The sequence below is a fragment of the Emydura macquarii genome, unplaced genomic scaffold (genome assembly GCF_026122565.2).
Source record: "Emydura macquarii macquarii isolate MOO-44397 ecotype Brisbane River unplaced genomic scaffold, CSIRO-AGI_Emac_v2 contig_2531, whole genome shotgun sequence".
Classification (NCBI taxonomy): Eukaryota; Metazoa; Chordata; order Testudines; family Chelidae; genus Emydura; species Emydura macquarii.
The window spans coordinates 10,260,044-10,279,532 of record NW_027132668.1 but is presented as its reverse complement, the minus strand read 5'-3'; the positions used below and the strand labels follow the sequence as shown (position 1 = coordinate 10,279,532).

The 19,489-nt window shown below is 41.5% G+C and overlaps 1 protein-coding gene across 4 annotated transcripts in view; it reads right to left on the bottom strand.

Annotated features, from left to right (window-relative positions):
* The window catches only part of COL4A1 (collagen type IV alpha 1 chain), a 204,177-nt gene that overhangs the window by 56,671 nt on the left and 128,017 nt on the right, over positions 1-19,489 (bottom strand). For all 4 annotated transcript variants that reach the window (XM_067563705.1, XM_067563706.1, XM_067563704.1 and 1 more), the window contains 4 exons: positions 18,770-18,805; positions 13,944-14,108; positions 9,886-9,981; positions 6,079-6,162 (listed from right to left, as the gene is read on the bottom strand). In XM_067563705.1, the coding sequence (XP_067419806.1) occupies positions 6,079-6,162; positions 9,886-9,981; positions 13,944-14,108; positions 18,770-18,805 (381 nt within the window). The remainder of the gene's footprint in view (positions 1-6,078; positions 6,163-9,885; positions 9,982-13,943; positions 14,109-18,769; positions 18,806-19,489) is intronic.

Genomic DNA, 19,489 nt, shown 5'->3' with positions numbered 1-19,489 from the left:
ATGCTTCTCCTCCCAATCCAGCCAGTGTGACACCTCCAACACGAGATTGGTGTAGAAGGGAGTAATCAGAGCTCCTGAATACACCTCAAGGGCCCCCCTAATCCAGTCAGCGTCACACCCCCCATGCAAAATTGATGCAGAAAGGGGTGTCCCTAGACACTGCTGAATGCATCACAGGAACTTTTCATTTTTGTATTAATACAATTTCTCACATGTTCCAAGAGTTTTACAAAATTATCAGGCACATGGTGCATTTCTACAGTTTCTGGCATTAGCAACAAATTAATTACAAGACTTAACATTGGCATAAATATTAACAGCAAAATCATGTTTAGTTAAAACAGGCTTTTTCTTTGTAAGGTTCACTATGGAGGTAACAATGTTATTCAATTTTTACAAACATTTGTAAGAGTTCACTTAGCTCAATAGTGGGTTGGATCTGCTCTTGCTGCATAATCTCTGCTCCTCTTATGTGATTTTGCCAGGTGTGTCCTTCATGCTAACAGCTATGGGTAGATCTTTCTCCCCCCGTCAGGCAGGTAACTTACACTACCACACACACTAGCTAGTTCACTAGTTTTCAAATTTTTAACTTATCCATTTCAAGTCTGGACTTGGTTTTAAAGAGATATCAACCATTCTCACTAGCATCTCATAAACAGGGTTCTGATGTTCTTCCATTGCCAATCTCTGACTCCACATAGCATCAGATGTACTCGAGTCCACTAAGAGACTACAAGATATATCCAGAGCATTCAGAGGTGAGAGTTTGCCTGCCACCCCATTTTCCCAAGAGATCAACTGCACTTCTGTCCTGCTGTGTAGCTTCAGCTGCCCAATCTTCCCTTTGAGCCTGAGACACTATCTGTTCACATGAGTCAGTATGGAGACAGTCATGTTCCAACATCATTGTCTCCACACTACATTGATCAAACACAGCCACTTGGTTACAGGGCTGTTTAAGCTTCCTAATAATTTCCACTCCATCTGGAACCTTTTCCAAGGTATCCAAACTGGACCTTTCTAAAATAAAGTCAGTGAACCCATTCATATGTGAAAACTCTGCCAGTTAGAAACTGAATCAAGTCTCTCAACATATAAATTGTTGCTTCTTACTACAGTCAGGGATTCATCCTGAGCTAACTCAATCAATTCACTTTCACACTCTTCAGTTTCAGCAAACTGCTTGCAAAAGCTACTAGGAGGTTTTATTCTTTCAGGAGCATTTTTAGGCAACAATCCATTTTCCACAGAAATGTTGTCCTTTCCCTCTTCAGCTAGAGGTTGCTCCAAGGAAACATTTTCCTGAGCCCTAACAGACTTTTTCTGTGTTTCAGTTAAGTCCAGAACCAACTCTGAGACAACTGGCACATCCTCAGTCAGCATAAGCTGAGAGGCACATTTTGTCTGCTCTTTACACAGAAGATTGGAGACAAGCTCTCCCTCAGCAGATACACTGCTATCCTTAACATTCAAACAATTTGAAATTTCCTCCCCTTTGTCCCAGCCCACATGGCTGTTCCCAGACAAATTTTTGGAGATTGGGGTACCTTCCTCCATGGGCAAGTTATTTCCCCCAACAGACACAGGCTTAGGAACATTTCCTTCCTGGGTTTTAGTTGAATCCAGAACCACCTCTGGCACAACTGACAAATCCTCAATCAGCATAAACTGAGAGGTACTCTCTGTCTGCTCCACAGACAGTACAGTGGAGACAATTTCTCCCTTAGCAGATAAACTGCTATTCTTACCAGGCAAATACTTTGAACTTTCCTCCCCCTTGCCCCAGCTCTCATGGCCATTCACAGACAAACACTGGGAGAGTGGGCTTCCTTAACAGGCAAAGTGCCACTCCCAACAGACAAGCCACTACTTTCCACAATCCCAAGGCTAGAGACACTCTCTTCCTTGTCACAGTACACCTGGCTAAACACAGACAACTTTGAGTCACACACCCACCTTTCACAAATTTCACTGTTGATTACAGGTAGCACAGAAGATTTACATTCATACTCTTTTTGGGACTGGGTTATGACATTGATACTACTATTAATAACTACAATATCATTCCCTATTAAAACATCCACTGGGAGAAGCTCTCAAACTCCCACTACCATGTCACCTCTAAAATCTTCCCACTCTAAGTGGATCTTTGCTAAGGGCACCTTTACCTTGTATTCAGAAAGTGCTACCAAATTCACACTCCTATCTGGCAAATAATCCTCCTCCTGGACTAATTCCTTTTTAATTAAGGTAATTTCTGAGGCGGAATCCCTCCATCCAGTAACACAATCCCATTGACCCTGGCACACTTTATGAATTCCTCATTGCCTCTTCCTGTCTCTGCCCTCACATAATTAGTGAGGCAACCTTCACTCCCTCTACTAGGGATTACTAAAGTGGTAGCATTAAGACCCGCCATGTTTGTTTCCTGACACAAGGTCAACATTTATTTGGCCCGTCTCTGTACTTAAGGTGACAGCATTTGAATTGATTGTGGGCTGGAAGGTTGCTGGCCTTGGATTATTCCTGACCCCATGGTTTGGACAATTGGCTTTATATGGCCAACGAGTCCACACAGGAGCATGTAGCAGGTTTTCCCCCTGGGTAAGCGGTTTTACATTCTGGGTTTGCATATGATTTCCTAGCCAAGTTGGGGCTAGTCTTATTCCTGAACCCATCCTCCATTTTAATCTGCAATAAATAGCGGTTGCTTTTCCCTTGAGGCTTATGCCTCTCATGGTTCCTATTCTCTATGAAAGCATCAGCATTTTGTGCAGCTTCCAAAATGGTATCAGGGTTTTTATCAAGCACAGCTGCCCTGATATGGTGGGGTGCTATTTCCAGGAGCTGTTCTCTAGCAAATAAATCAGTAACTTTGCCATAACTATTACAAGCCTTTGCCCCCTTGTAGGGTGCGCAAGATTATTGTAACGCGAGGACAGCTTAGTATGGCAAGACTAGGCCCTAAAATCTATAGCAGGCTTTATGAGTACTAACAGGCCCCTTATGGGCCAGGCTTTGAATTACCCTCTGGAAGGCCCCAAGAGGATAAGAGAAACTACCTGCCGGGGTCTGGAAAGATCCTGGGCCGTACGGCAGTAAATATCTAACCACAGGGCCAGTTTTAGACCAGTTAAAGGTCAGCTTCTGCTATGAAATAACTAACGTCAGCTTATTGGGGTGGTCCCTAGCTAACTGCCAATAGACTAATAGAAAACTAGTATCAAGGCCCAATCCCTAAGTGGATTGAGATACACGTCACCTATTGTTAGGTGAAACTTATTGCAGGGTTTAGGGGAAAAGGGACACCCAGGCACTGCCCTGTCGAGGCTCTCCATGGATCCGTCGAGGCGCTAGCGGATGCCCCGGGCAGGTCAGTTCCCTAGTTGCAACTCGCTTCAGAGGGTGAAGAATGGGCTTCCTCACCCTCGTGCTGGTAAGCACCTGACTCCCAATTATTAACAGCTTGCAATAGTCCAAGATTTGTAACTCTCATAGCTTAAAACTCTCATAGCTTGAATAAACTGTTTGTGTGGGCACATCCTCATCCGGCTGCTCTTTTCTCAGCACTGAGATCTAAAAATACGAACCCTCCGTCTCGGTGGAGCACACCCCTCAATCCACTTTTTCATATATCCAAGCAGTTTATGAGCTGTTTCAACATAGGTAACATTATTAGACAGCTTAACATTTCTAAATTTCAGTCTGTAAGACTCGGGAGTAATTTTAAAGCTTTGCAATACAACTTCTTTAAACTTTACATAAGCTCCTCTACATTTACATTACATCCTCTAACTCCATTTCATTAAATACCTTCCTGACTCTTCTAGCCAATTTGGTGAGGAGAGCAGGCATTCTTCTCTCATCAGGCACCTGATGAATATCACACAGTCTTTCAAAAGTAGACAAAAACGCCTCAATATCCTCATTATCTCTGTAAATGGGACAGATCCTTTACAGATCTTTGATGGTGAGAAGCAAAGAATTCTCAGATGGCAGCAGCAGACCCTTTTCCCCTTCCTGGATCTGAAGCTGGATTCTGGCTGTTTCCATCTGTCTTTGATGAACCCTTTCCACAGCAGCCTTCAGCTCTTTTTCTATCTCAGCTGCTTTTTGCTTTTCCCACAAGCGAAGTTCTGCCATTTCTCTCTCATTCTGAAGACGCTGGCTCTCTTTCCAGGCTTGCAGTTGAAGATCTTCTACAGCTGCTACCTCTGTGAGGGAGTTAGGTGGAGATCCTGTTCTCTGGTCATTGCCTATGAGCAAATCTCTCATTTTCTGCTCCGAGATATCCCCTCTAAGGGTTATTTTTCTCTCCTTACATAACTGTTTAAGCTCTTTTACGTTCACAGCATCATATGATCTCTGCTCACTCATCTTAACTAACTTTAATCTTTAACACTCTCAGTATCAAATTTTAAAATTTGGAATAGCGTGAGGTTCTGATCCAAAACCCAAATGTTCTGATTCTTTGGATCCTGCCGACTATGCCACTGTGACCCATCCGTGCCTAGGGTAGCCACCTGAAAATGCCAAGGTCAGGGCAGGCTGTAAAAGGAGAGCAGTCTCCCAGCACTGGTGGGTGACACTGAAGTCAGACTTCCCAACCAGCCACAAACAGTGCTCCTGATTCCCCACACAGGTTATCAAGAAGCCAAAATACAAATATACACAGCCCCCTTTTATTGCATTCCAGTCTCTGGCTCCCAATCAGCCACTAGGTCCAGTAAAAAGACCAGTTATTTAAAACTCTATGCTCTTTACCAAAAAGGTTTCTACTGACCCCAGATCAATATGAATTTGGATCTTACCCAAAATACCATGCTGCCAGCCAATCCTTTAGTAACTAAAACTAAAGGTTTATTATAAAAAGAAAGAAACAAACTATAAGAGAAGTGTTAAAGGATTAAAGCAATTGGATACATACAAATGATTTGAAAGTCCATATATACCAGGTTTCTAGTAGAACTGTGGAGTTTGCAGGCTTGTATGGTCCCTCTGGTGTACATCCAGTACCTGGATGGATCTCAGTCCTTTGTTTCACAGCTTCAGTTCAGTTGTAGATGAGTTGATCCAGAGGTAGAGGGTAGACTGAAGACAGACTAAAGACAAAATGGATCTTGGGCAGCTGCCTTTTATGTCCTTTGGTCTTTGCCATGCTGCTTGTGGAATTTTACAGGAATAAAATGGAGTCCAGAATCACATGAGTAAGTCCTGGTGACTCATCAGGTATATCCCTGGCTTCTCCCCCTGGCCCATTGAACCTGTGAGTTTCTTAATGGGCCATTAAGCAGGCTAGTGCTGCAGCTATCCTGTCTGGGGTGCCGCTCAGACACAGCACAATTTGAAATACAGATATATCAAACATATCCATAACTTCCATTACGCATATAACACATGAACATAAACATTATCATCTTACTTAGCACATTATAGCCTTTCTAACAGTACCTGACATGGCATATCTCACATTAATTACTATGATTTTGACATATTGATGTTAAATAATATAATAAATGCCTCCCCCCCACGCCCTCCAATCCAGCCAACGTGACACTCTCCATGAGAAATTCTTATTCCTTCTGAGAAATCTAAATTGCTGTGTTAGGGTTAACCACGATCTGGCCTTAATAACTCAATTCAGCATCAGATCTCAGTGCAGTTCTGAGCGTGTGAGATTTCTAGGTCACAAGTCCTACTGAAAACCAGTCAGGTCCCCACCAAGAGAAAGATGAATGAGGGGGGAGGGGGGAAATAATACATACAGCTATTTGTTATTGGCAAATTCTTTCCAAATTCAGATTGCCCTTTCATAATCCTTGTGAAAACAACATTTAGGTCAGGATTTCAAAAGAGTTCAGATTTAGTCTAATTCTGCTCCTTTTGAAATCAATAGCAAAACAGTTGTTGATTTCAACAGGAGCAGAGTTAGGCACTACTGAGTACTATGGAAAATTCTTCTCTTTCATTATTTTCAGGAATGATTTGATTAATGGAAAAATATTAATTTATGACACATTCTGATGCAGAATTTTGTTTCCATTCTGGTTCGTTTGTTTAGCTTTTCATTTTTACCTGGTGAACCTGGTGGCCCTTGTGGCCCGGGGTGTCCAGGAAGCCCTGATACATCACACAAGGCACAACCATCACCTTTGTCACCTGCAAAAAAAAAAGAAAAAAATGTCTGAAGAAAACTACAAGCAGACCCATTAGGAAGAAAACAACCTCTCCATACACTGTATGTTGATTAAGAGAAAGTAAAGACGTTACCTTTAGCCAAATGCTTAAAATAGATTTCATGAGCAAATTTATTTAAAATTTTTTATTTTCTTTTTTTTAAAACTTCAAATTCCTTTCAGTGGGACATTACTGATTACTGATGTGTAAAACTTTGTTAATGAGAAAGGGGAAAAGATAATCTGACTGAAAAGCGAACAAAGAACTAGTGTAGTATGTATTTGATTTTTAAAAAATTAGGAAAAAGGGAAAAAATGGGGACTCTGGAACCCACGTAAATTTTGTGGGTCTGGAAAAAACAGTGAATGCAAAGAGACTTTGGGGACCAATTTCTCTTCCGGTATAAATAAGTGCAACCCCATTGATTTCAGTGGTGTTTTGCAGATTTATACCAAAATCAACAGAGCCATATCCATTGACAGACTTCAGCCCTTGGCTTTTCTCTTAACTGAAGAGAAGCAAAGGCCAGGAGGAGGAAAATACAGGATGCCATGTTACTGATGAGAAGGATAGGAGATCTGTTCTACAAGAAAAGTAACATTTTATCCTTGAGAAAGAAATGAATTTGGACATATCAATAAACCTGAGAAAGCAAGATCACTATGGATCAACGGGTAAAGGCAATTGGCACTACAGACAGGAAATGGAACTTGAAGGTAAGTATATGTAAGAAAATTGCCGTTCAGAAGACCATTGGAATGGAAATTGTTTCTCAAAAAAGTGCTGCAATCTTTTTAGTTTTCTTTACTTTACCCTATAAAATAATCTCTGTACTATAGAATTAAAAAAAAATCTCTCTTTTCAATAGCTTTTGAAGTTGTCACACAAAAACACAGTGGTTTTTTAAAAAAAAAACCTCCCTACTCAAGACAGACTGAGCACATCCAATCACAATGGAAACCTCTAAAAGCAACACATTGGTAAAATAATGGATGAAGGAAAATAGCAGACACAGCACTACAGAAGGTTTGGCCAAAAAACCTTCCTCTAGGTGAGCTCAGCCTGAATTTGACTGGCTATTCTTGCTATACTTTGAGAGTCTTACTCACCAGTAAAATGATACTTTTGTTAGAGCATTTTTAAATGGAATTTTTATTTGTTCTTTAAAGAAATTAATTTGAGCTCCATCTCTTGGCTTTCCAAAAAGAAGCATACAAAAAGCTCTACAAACTGTTGCAATATTCTGTAATTCCTCCCTAACATAATGAAAGTATTCTGTTTCATTACTCAGGACTGGATCCTGCAAGGTTTAAGTTCTCTCATTCCTGGGAGGAGAGCAGGAGAAGCTCAGAACCTTGTAGATCAGGCCTTTGGTCAACCAAACTCTGTGCTGACTTAACACCCTGTGCTGATTTAACACCCTGTGCAACCCTATCAATTTCAATAGGTAACATGTGAATCAGTGCAGAATTTGACATAATCTCCAATTCCTTTTAGGATCTTTTAGTATTTTCCTAATATTAAAATACATATTGGCCTAGGTTAACAAAGGTATTTAGGCACCTAAGTCTAGGTTCAGGTGCCTAAGTCCTAGTTTTAGGCTCCATTGTGATTCACAAAACCACTGCTGAATTTGGTAGGTGCCTAAACTCACTCAGCACTTAAGTTTTTGCAGTAAAATGTTCCCTTGTTGCTTATGTTTCTGCCTCTGAGCATACACACTGCTGCTTTTCTCTAGGTGTCCAAGCACCTATCTCTCACCTAAGCCCCAAAGTGATTTACAAACTGGGGAAGATAGGTGCACATCTGCCTAACTTGCATGCTGAACCTGATCCAGTAGATGAGAGGGGGGAAGAGAGCTACAAGCAAGTGCATGCACAAGTCTGAGAATGACTCTATATCTGGTAGTTAGAGCACTCACCCAGGATGTAGGAGACCTAGGAACTGGTCCCCCTGCTCTAATTACTCTAATTATTTATACACAGGGGAACTGCTTCAAATAGGAGAGACTGAGGCAGCCCCAAATCAGAATATCCCACAGCTCAATGGTTAAGGCATTCACCTGAGAGATGGCAGATCCCTGTTCAAATCCCTTCTCCTCATCAGATGGAGGGGGGACTTGAACCAGAGGTTTCCCATGTCCCAGGTGAGTAACCTAAAAGGGCTAAAAGTTACAAGGGAGGCCTTTCCCCCATCTGCCTGGCTTCTTTCAAAAAACATCTTAGATGCCTAACTCCAAGAAAGGGTTTGCAGTTGAGAATAGCTAGAAATGACAGGCCCCTCCCTGAAGCCTGGACTTATGCCTCTATCTCAGAGTATATCTACAGTGCCAGCTCCTTAGGGATCGACACAGCGGGATTGATTGAGCGGGTCATGGAGATCCGTTCAATCGATCCCAGAAATACTCGCCAGTCGACGCCATTAATCCACCTCCCCTAAAGGAGTAAGGTTGCATCGACTGGAGGGATCTCCCTGTCAATGCAGCACAGTGAAGATGCCATGGTATGGCAACGTAAGTAAGTTGACTTTATGTCAAGCTACATTATGTCAACCGGTGGCAATGAGACCAAGTGTAGGCAGTGTAGACCAAGCCTCAGTGAGAAGGCTGAGGTTTAGCTAACCCCCTCTCATTGGCATCTCCCATTGGTGAGCACAGGCAGTTCCCCATCTAACATAAATGCTTTTGCGGATCACCTTCTAAGGCACCTAACTCTTCATATTCATTGTACAGTATAGGAGCCTAGGCACATAAATCAGACTCTGTGGATTGCAGCATTGTTCCTGTGTTTTTCTAGGCACCAAAAGGTAGGTGCCTCAATGCTGAGCATCACAATGCTTAAGTATCTTTGTGAATCTTGGCCATGGTCACTGCAAAATTTATATTTGTATTTTGCATACAAACTCACTTTTATTTTAAATAATTCTATAATTGCTCCCTAACTCTTGACTATTATCCAATCTCATCTATAAGAGAAGGTTAGATGACTACCCCAGGTGTTTTCCTAGTTAGTTTGTAAATCTGTAAGCATTACAAATCTCCTCTTCCTCAACTTCTGCTTATTCACACCCTGCCTACTATGTTCCGATCTTGATAGTTAAGTTATAGTTGGAACCTAAGAAAACTACCAAGGATTGTATTAACATTAAGAATGTGCTATGTCAGGTCTTAGTGAGTTTCACAAATCATTACTATGCAATTTGGATGTAAATTCCAATGTCTATTTATGGGCTTTTTTCTAATTCTTTTTTATTATTACTAAATGCTTCTACTACCATCTTAATATCAATAGCTCACAAATCCACTTACCATTCCTGATCTGGCTTTTCTGCTTCACTTCTGCATCTCAGCCTCTCTCTCTCTCTGAATCTCCTCTACATCTTATCATCCACTTGAACAAGTAAAACTGAACTTACCTTTCCACTAAAGTCCTCCCATTCTTTACCACTATAACGCAGAGCAGAGGGCATCTGCTTTACACACTGCAGTCTGTGTCATGTAACTTAACTCAACACCACCATCCTCTCTCTCACTCAGACTTCTATCCTGGGAAATTCACATGGTTAAAGTAAAACAAGGGTTTATGTAATTTTCTGGATCAGGACTACAGTGCTCAGCAGTTTGCAGAATCAAAGCCTTAGTGACTACACGAGATGGAAGGTAATGGAGAACCAAATGAATGCCAGCAGCACTTTAAATAATATTACCTTTATCTCCTCTCTCTCCTAAGAATCCAGGTTGTCCTTGAGGTCCAGGAAGACCTCGCTCACCAGGTTCTCCAGGCTGACAATCCCGGACTCCATCTGCAGTTGGAGTAAAATAATAAAGAACATGATTCTCCAAGTTCAATTTTTCATAAGAGTACAGTTCAAGGCAGTGTCACCGCTCCATGGATCATTATGAGCAATGGTGAAGTATCTACAGGTTGATTGTGACCATAGAGAGGAACAAGTTCATATTTGTATTTGTCCAATTCAGCTATTATGGAAATTAAGGGATACAATCAATAGGGTTCTACAGAAATATAATCAAGTTTTATTGATGTTACTCTAAAAACCTATGGAATTATGGATAAGTGGCAGTCTCTCCATATTAAGGGTGCAATAACTTCCATTTAAAAGCCCTGCCTTTTGTCAGTTGTAACTTTGGCTTAGAAAATTAATATTACTTTATTTAAAATAGGAAACATTTTTACACTGGAGGCCACAGAGGATGCTTCTGAAAGGTCTGAAGAAAGTTCACTAAACGGATTTTAGCTATGGTTACATTTAAAATTTACCCTGATTCAAAATCTTCAGTTTTGTCTTAGGTTTCTTTGGTTCTTTCTAGGTCAAAAGCAGCTTGTTAATAACCTTCCAAACTTTTCATGTATTAAATCTCCCTGAAAACTCACACACTAGATATATTTGAAGAAAAACAGATGTTTTAGGGTCAGAAGTGGGGTAACAAATGAAAAAGTCCCCCCAGAACCTCAGGTTTTTACACTCTCTAGGTTGGGCCTTATTGCAAGGGTTCTGAGTCAATATAAATGGACACCATTTTGGCTGAAGTCTCTAGTAAAATCTTTCTGCGCAGTTTTTCAAGCAACAAATTAAAACTAACACACAAAACAAACAAATCCAGGAAGTAAAAATCAGTTTTGTATTCTGCATGTATTTTGTGAAAATTGGTAAAATGAGGTGGAGTGTCTTTTTTGTCAGTATTAAGGTTGTTTTATGGTAATGAGATATGCATTACTTTACTCTTGATCAGACTTTTTATTTTTTTTTACTTTGTGGACAGTGTAAGAATTATAGTGTCCCTAACTATTCATTTTCTTGTTTATAAGTTCTTGGATTTTGTAATGATACCATAAGGAATAATATGGTCACTAAGCAACCTTAATTGGTTTTTAAACTAAGTTTTGTTTAGGAATTTCATAGAGAATGACATTCCTTTCTATAGCTTATTAAACCATCTGGAATTCTATAGCAAGGATATTATCCTCTATTTTTGTAGAAGGCTGGACACTCCCCACATATGCACACAAGTATAGAAAGGTTATTATTTTCCATTAAAATATATATAGGATTTTATCATTAGGGAATCCTTAGTTCCACGGTCTCCTCCCCATACTTTTTAAAAGTTTCTATCACAGCAATTCATTAATATCTGATATTTTTTTCTTTTCAAGTCTGCTGAAGAATTGCAAACAAAATACTATTGTCTTTACGTCACTGATTATATTTTAGCTATGATGCAATACATGTTACTATTTACTTTTAAAGGTATATAATCTAACAAGGGAGATAATAAAATAGATGAACTTCAATTATATGTGTTTGCCTAAAAATACAGCATCATTTTTTTCAATTTCAATTTCAATTTCATCATTTTCAATTATTATTCTTTACCCAAGTGAGAAGGATCTAAACCCTCATTACCGGCAAGGCTAGCAAATGCACCAAGATGTTGTTATTTCTGCATTGTCATTCCTCAATAACAAAACTGAAAAAAATTAGACCCAGCTCAGACAACTAAAATTCAAAGTCCAAATAAAATCAAAGTCCAAATAAAGACCGCCAGGAGTGCTACTAGCAAGTGATACAATTTGATATTAAAGTTTCATGTTGAACAAATTTGTCTATTATAAAGACTATTTGAAGGCACAGATGTGCTAGAGCATATGAAAGCATATGAGGGAAGAATACAGTAGTGGAAATATAAAGCAGAAAATTAAGAAGGAGAAAATAGAAATGTCTAAGTCTTTCTAATGTTTGTTTAATAAAGTATTAATGTCCCTAGGTAGCAATTAACACTGAAATATATCCTTGCTTACTTGTAATTATCTACTACTTATTTTATGTTGACTGGCGAGTACTATCCATAATTAAGTGCAAATGTAATTGACTATTACAATCTGTCTAGTCGAACACCTCCTAGTTACTTAAAAAATATAAAAAGCCAGGTCCTCAGCTGGGGTAAATTGACATAGCTCTATTGAAATCAATGGTGCTATGTGCCAGTTAACACCAACTGAGGATCTGCCCTGAGAAATGTAAACATGAAATGAAAATCAGCTTGTCAGTAAAACAGAATCAGCCATGACCTGAAGAAGAGCTCAGTCTCTTTCATCAACAGAAGTTGGTCCAATAAAAGATATTGCCTCACCCACTTTGTCTCTCTAATATCCTGGGACCAAAAGGACTACAACAACACTGCAAACACGAGAAAGGTTCTCATTTCCCAATACCTCAAAGATATGAACACCAGAGTTACGAAGTGACCGGTGAACTAAACACCATGTGAAACCAGAAGTAAACAATCAGGCAGCAGTGGAAAAGGAAGAAGAAAAAAAAAAAGCAAATCCCTGTACTATACTATGACTGTGTTGCATCTTAGGCATGCAAAACAGAAGCAACCTGGGGTCTGCACTGTTTTCTGTAAGCCAAGGGTGCTGTTTCACACCCCCTGCCACCCTGCCTCACTGGGAGAGGGAAGCTGTTTTCACCACCACCCTGATAGGAATGTCAGTCAGGAGCCCAAGGAAGAAGCTGCCACAGGGAACTACTGATCTGCTGCTGTTTCAGCCAAAAGCTGGCCTGGAGCTGGAGTGGAGGAGCTGCACTATGGAGGAGTTTTAAAGGGCCACATCCTCTGCACTGATGTGGCCCAAGCTTTGCCCATGACTGCACTCCTGCATCCTGCCAGCACCTCTGGGAGTGCAAGGGGCAGGAGAGGGAGGGGCACTGACAGCGGGCTGGCACCAACTTCCTGCCATGTGCTGCCCCTGGAACCTGGAGAGCAGTGCACAGAGCAGAGTGAGCCCTGGGAAGAGGCGGCTGAGGACTGGGGCTTGCAGTGCCAAGGGTGCAGGGCAGGCTCCCCCGCCCCCCGGTTCAGCCCAAAGGCAAGAAACAGAAATAGGGCAGGGAGCTGCCTGCAAACCAGGCAGTGTTGCCAGCTGGCACTTTGCAGAAATCTCTCCCAGCCTCAACTGGAAGACTGACTGCAGGTTAGTGTACCATAATTTTTTGTTCAGAGTTATGAACAACCTCCACTCCTGAGGTGTTTGTATCTTTGAGGTTCTACTGTACTTGTAAAACACTCATAAAGCATTTTGCTTCTTCATTTGCTGTTCATTTAGATTTATAAAACCAGTGCCCAAATCATGCTCTAGAAACCCTTGAATAATCTCATTTTCACAATAAAAACAATTACCTAAAAAGGAAACACAACTTCTATTTTATAAATGTTGGGCCTGATCTTGTAGTCATTATCACATGCTAGTCCCACATACATCACATGAGTAAAGAATGATAGGATTAGACTCCTGTTTTCTCATTATCAGATACAATTTGTGTACAGACCAATGCAAGTATTTTTGTCTTCATTTTAAAATGTATTCCATTTTTAGTACATAAATAAATATCTGAAAGTTAGCATGTCAAAACAGAGGGCAAATGCATACACGTATAGTTATTTATGCCAGGTGTAGGATTATATAATCGGATTCATTTTTGAAAGAAGTCACAAGTAGCAGCCATTTATCCAGAAAAAAGATCTGAATCTTGAACCAGGCAACCAGTGATTTGTTTCATTGTGGGACAGTTCCTCATTTTTTGCATTAACAAAGTCAAATCTGTTTCCATATTCAGCGAGAGTTTCTTTTCACACTGATTCTGATCATAGCTTCCACTTTCCTGACAAATCCTTGTTGCCCTTTTTGAATATACAAAAATTTAACACTGTTTTGGGTGCATATTGAAATAAAATCTTCACCTACGTGTTATGCCTGGAAGTCCTGGAGGACCTTGAAAACCTGGAGGCCCAGGTGAACCATCCCTTCCAGCTGGTCCATGCAGAGAGAGTCCTGGAGGACCTTGGTCACCCTTTTCACCTCTGTCACCAGGGAAGCCAGGTACACCTATGCCATCTGGGCTAGGTAAACCTTATTTAGAACAAAGTAAAACACACATGAAAGCAAAAAAAGTAAAATGATCAATAGATGAGCCAGCAATGAATTCCTTAGATTAAGGGGCAAAAACCAGTCTAACACAAGGGACTGCATTTTGGTTCTTGGTAATTTATATTATATTTAAATACTAATCCCATTTATCAGCATAATTTTTTAAATATGAAGTCTATCATGTGACCTTAGAAGATGGTGAAAAAATGAGGCGTGCAGGGAGTCATTTTACCACTACCATACTACAAATCCTGACATGCTACAGAAATGGGTAGCCTTCCTAGGAATCTCCAAGGAATAAATTTAGAACATAAGAACGGCCATACTTGGTCAGACCCATGGTTCATCTACTCCGGAATCCTGTCTTCCAACAGCAGGCCAGTGACAAATGCTTCACAGGGAATTAATAAAACAGAGCAATTTATTGAGTGACCTATCCCCTGTCGTCCAGTCCCAATTTCTGGCAGTCAGATATTAGGGAACCCCACGGCATGGGGTTGCTTCCCTGACCATCTTGGGCGAATAATCACTGACGGTCCAATTCTCCATGAATTTATCTAGTTCTTTTTTTAAAATCTCAATTATACTTTTGGCCTTCACAACATTCCCACCAATGAGTTCCATAGGTTGATTGTGCCTTGTATGAAAATGTACTTCCTTATGTTTGTTTTAAACCCACTGTCTATTAATTTATGGGGTGACCCCTGGTTCTTGTGTTATGTGAAGGGGTAAATAAACTTCCTTATTCACTTTCTTTATGTCAGTCATGATTTTATAGACCTCTATCATATCCCCCCATAGTCATCTCTTTTCTAAGATGAACAGTTCCAGGGTTTATTCTCTCCTCATATGAAGCTGTTCCATACCCCTCATCATTTTTGTTGCCCTTCTCTATATTTTTTCCAATTTTAATATATCTTTTTTAGATATTGGACAACCAGAACTGAATGCAGTATTCAGGTGTGGGCATTGCTTTTTATAGTGACATTATGATATTTTTTGTCTTATTATCTATCCCTTTCCTAACACTTCCTAACATTCTGTTAGCTTTTTTGACTGCCGCTGCACACTGGGTGATGTTTTCAGAGAACTATCCACATTGACTCCAAGATCTCTTTCTTGAAAGGTAACATCTAATTTAGACCCTATCAATTTGTATGTATAGTTGAAATTATGTTTTCGAATGTGCATTACTTTGCATTTATCAACACTGAATTACATCTGTCATTTTGTTGCCCACTCACCCAGTTTTGTGAGATCCCTTTGTAACTCTTCACAGTCTGCTTTGGACTATCTTAAGTAATATTGTATCATCTGCAAACTTTGCCACCTCACTGTTTATCCCTTTTTCCAGATCATTTATGAATATGTTAAACAGCACTGGTCCCAGTACACTTCCTTGAGGGACCCTGCTATTCATCTCTCTCCATTCTGAAAACTGACCATTCATGCCTACTCTTTGTTGCCTATCTTTTAACCATTTACTGATCCATTAGAGGACTGTAGGAAGCCACCGTGGCCTCCACAGAGCCAGAGCCTGAGGAAGGACACGAGCGCTCTGATTGGCCCAACTCACACCCTGCCCCAGAGTCTGCCCGGCAACAAGGGACCCGGGCCGTGATAGGGCCACCCGGCCAGGCCAATTGGCAGCCGCGGGGCGGAGCCCCAACAGGAAGGGGAAGTACAAAAGCCTGGCCCCTGAGCTCAGTAGGGCCTAGACTGCCGCCAGAGACAGATGTGCTGCCCCGCCAGCAGAGGCCTAGGCCAGAGCCTAGCTGCCGATGACGAACCCCAGCCCCACCTGGGCCCGGGGATTGGATAGGGCCCTCGAGAAGCTGGACTAGGCAACCCGGCCAGGATGACTGGGCCGAGTTACCCCGACCCTGAGGCCATGCTCTGGAACCACCAGACTGGGCCAAGACCCCAGAGCAGCCCGAGAGGCGGGCACCCCCGGAGGCCGGGCCGGATTTGGAGGAACTGCCGGCCGCCGAGCCCCTCCCTGCAGCCGGGCTGGACTTGGAGGAGCTGCCCGAGGCTGAGCCGCTCCCCACATACAACGACCTTGAGGAGCTGCCCCCTGAAGAGGAGCTTCCCGCCTTACCCCTGGTCGATGAGGAAGGATTGACGGCGCTACCCCTGGTGGACCACCTTCGCGGCACGGAGGAGGCAGGTACTAGGGTCAGTGGGGAGGAAGTAGCCCAGGGACAGCCATGGCCTGTGGCTGAAGCCACATTCTAGTCGGTGTGTTGCGGCGGGAGCCCCGCCGACACAGTGGCAGCCGCTTCTGCCACTGCTAGGGCTCTGGGCTGGGACGCAGTGGAGACGGGTGGGCCTGTGTCTCCCTCCCCTTCCCCTTTTCCCTAGCCACCCCAGGAGAATTGCTCTCCTGAAGCCGTTGCCTCCTCTGCTGACCCTGCCTAAGGGTTAGAACATAGACTCCTGTTCGCTCACCCTGCCTGAGGGCCTGAGTGATCCGCCTCTGCTCACCCTGCCTAGGGTTTGGAGCAATTGACTCTGTGCTCGCTCGCCCTGACCGAGGGCCTGAGCCACTAACTGCTGCTCACCCTGCCTAGGGGTTGGAGCAACTGACTCTTTGCTCACTCGCCCCGACTGAGGGCCTGAGCGAGTAACTGCTGCTCACCCTGCCTAAGGGTGTACTATTAGGACTAATCACTCGCCAAGCGCGAGCTATTCCCTGTTTGTAGGAAGCCACTGTGGCCTCCCACGGAGCCAACACGCTTACAAGGACCTTACTTCTTACCCCATGACAGCTTACTTTAAGAGCTTTTGGGGACCTTGTCAAAGGCTTTCTGAAAGTCCAAGTACATTATATCCACTGGATCACCTTTTCCCATGTTTGTTTACCCCCTTCAAATAATTCTAATAGATCTGTGAGCCACGATTTCCCTCTATGAAAGTCGTGTTTACTCTCCCCCAACATATTGTGTTCATCTATTTGTCTGGTAATTCTGTTGTTTACTGTGGTTTCAATCAATTTGCCTAGTACTGAAATCAGGCTTAACTGCCAGGATCACTACTAAGGCCTTTTTTAAAAATCAGTGTGATATTAGCTATCTGCCAGTCATCTGGCACAGACACTGATTTAAGCAATAGGTTACATGCCACAATTAGTTGTTTTACAATTTCACAAGTGAGTTCCTTCAGAACTCTTGGGTGACATGTTCCCAGTCAATATGGGATAGCTGAAATCCCCCATTATTTCTGTTTTTTTTATAGCCTCTCTAATCTCCCTGAGCATTTCACCATCACTGTCAACATCCTCAGGAGGTTGATAGTATATTCCTACTGCAGCAGTCTCTTATTTACAACTGTACTAGCTGATTTCAGGAGCACTTGAAACAAAAATGTTTCCATGAATTCATGGATAAGAAGGAAGTGTTAAGTTAATAACTATTAGTGAGGGTAAGTGACAATAAGTCAAGAGCATCGTTTAATAGGTAGAGGGCACTACTTAAGATCTTCTTTTAGCAATTAATACTGTTCACTCTCATTTTCAAAACCTTGATCAGTTATTTTTGTTAAGATCCATCATTATTCATTAATCATTAGAACTGATTTTTTAAACATTTTGTTCCTTTTACTACATTAAAAAAAGACTTAAAAATCATACAAGCCCACACTTCATTGACGTCTACTCTGTAGCAATGACTAACTAAAAGCCACTGTTCTTTTTAACTTGTGTCACACAATTCTTTAGGAGTTTTTACAGCCTACAACATGCATTATCCTCCCCCTTAAACTTTGAAAACTTTCCTGGGAATAATATGACACTGCTTCACCCAAGCCTGAGTACTTAGTTCACTGTCAATACAGATAATGTCAGCCCAGGACAGCCAGATAGCGTTGATATCACTGGACGACTTGAAGCAGGTATAAGGTTTGTCCTGGAGATTTAAATTGTTTGCTTTCTTTTTAAAACTCAGGATTCAAGGTCATGGCTTGTGAAGTCAAATATAGATAGATAGATATATACTGACCTTGCTTTGGAGTCTACAGAATTTTTTCACTAATTTCAATTTGTGTTTGACCTTTTTCACACAGCTATAATGAGTGCCAACGCCAAAATAAATCCCCTAAATTCAATCCTCAGTAACAAACAAAGGGACAAATCCCAGAACCTGCCACCCTTTCCCCTGAAAAACTCATAGGAGGAGAAGACAACTACTCTGAGCAGTCAGCAGGGGTGGCATCTCCAGAATAAAGCGCTAGGACCTCATGCCCTCACCTCTGGTACCTGGACAGTGCATGGGTCCAATGGAGCTATGTTTTCCGGGCTTCTTCTGCTTGGCTGTTTCTCTCAAACTCCCCCTCCCCACTTCCATTTTAAGAGAAGTTTCCCAGCACAGAGGATTCCAGGTAAAATTAATACAGCCTCAAGGTTCTCCATAGAAAGCAGGGATTATGCCACATATGTGGTTAAAATCCTCCTTCTTCCATCAATGAGACAGACAATTCATACAAAGATCTTGAGGGGATGATTAGAACCCCCCAAGAGTGCAGCATACACCCACTCCACAGGTCAGGGAGTGACTGAGAGTGGCAGGTGCTCAGCATCCCTCAAGACTGATCCCAGAAGAATTAAAAAAAAGAGTGAATAAAACCCAACAGTCATGTGCTTATACCTGGAGGGCCTGGGAATCCTTGTACACCTTGCAAACCTAAAAACAAAGATGTTTTTTATTATGAGATGAATGCTAATGAAATAAATGCCAATGATGATGATCTCATAGCATTTGTTATGCAAATACCCACCACCAGTTTATAACTCTGGAAAGTAAAATAATACCTAGAATTGAAACTCAGATGATCTAATCCAAAATTATTTGCAAAGCTTTTGGTAAAAAATAATCAGAGGCTGAAATCTGTGTAAGTCTGCAAGAGATACATTTGACAGAAAAACCCTGATTTTATAAGGTGCTGAGTGCTCTCAATACGCCACTGGAGCTGAGAGGATCAGATCCTGAATCAACAGCGCTGTCCAGGAACTAGTCTATCACTGACTGATACATTCCATGTAATTCCTGTTGTTGTTACTGGCAGTTAATCATATTTATTCAAAACAAAATAGATCCTCAACTGAAATTAATAGATTATATGTAAAATAGTGAAATTTCACTAAATACCAGACATAGCATTCTTTGTGCCCCCAACTCCTGTTAAAGTCAGTGAGAACTCATCATGTGCAAAGAATACCAAACTAGCTGGAAAGTTTCAAACTTTCTGAAATTTCTTCAAAAAAATGGAAAAAATGCTTGATTTTCCCCATCTATTTTCTGACCAGCTTTATAAATTACTGATGTGCCCTTTAAGATTGAAAATGTAATTACTGATTGGGACTATTT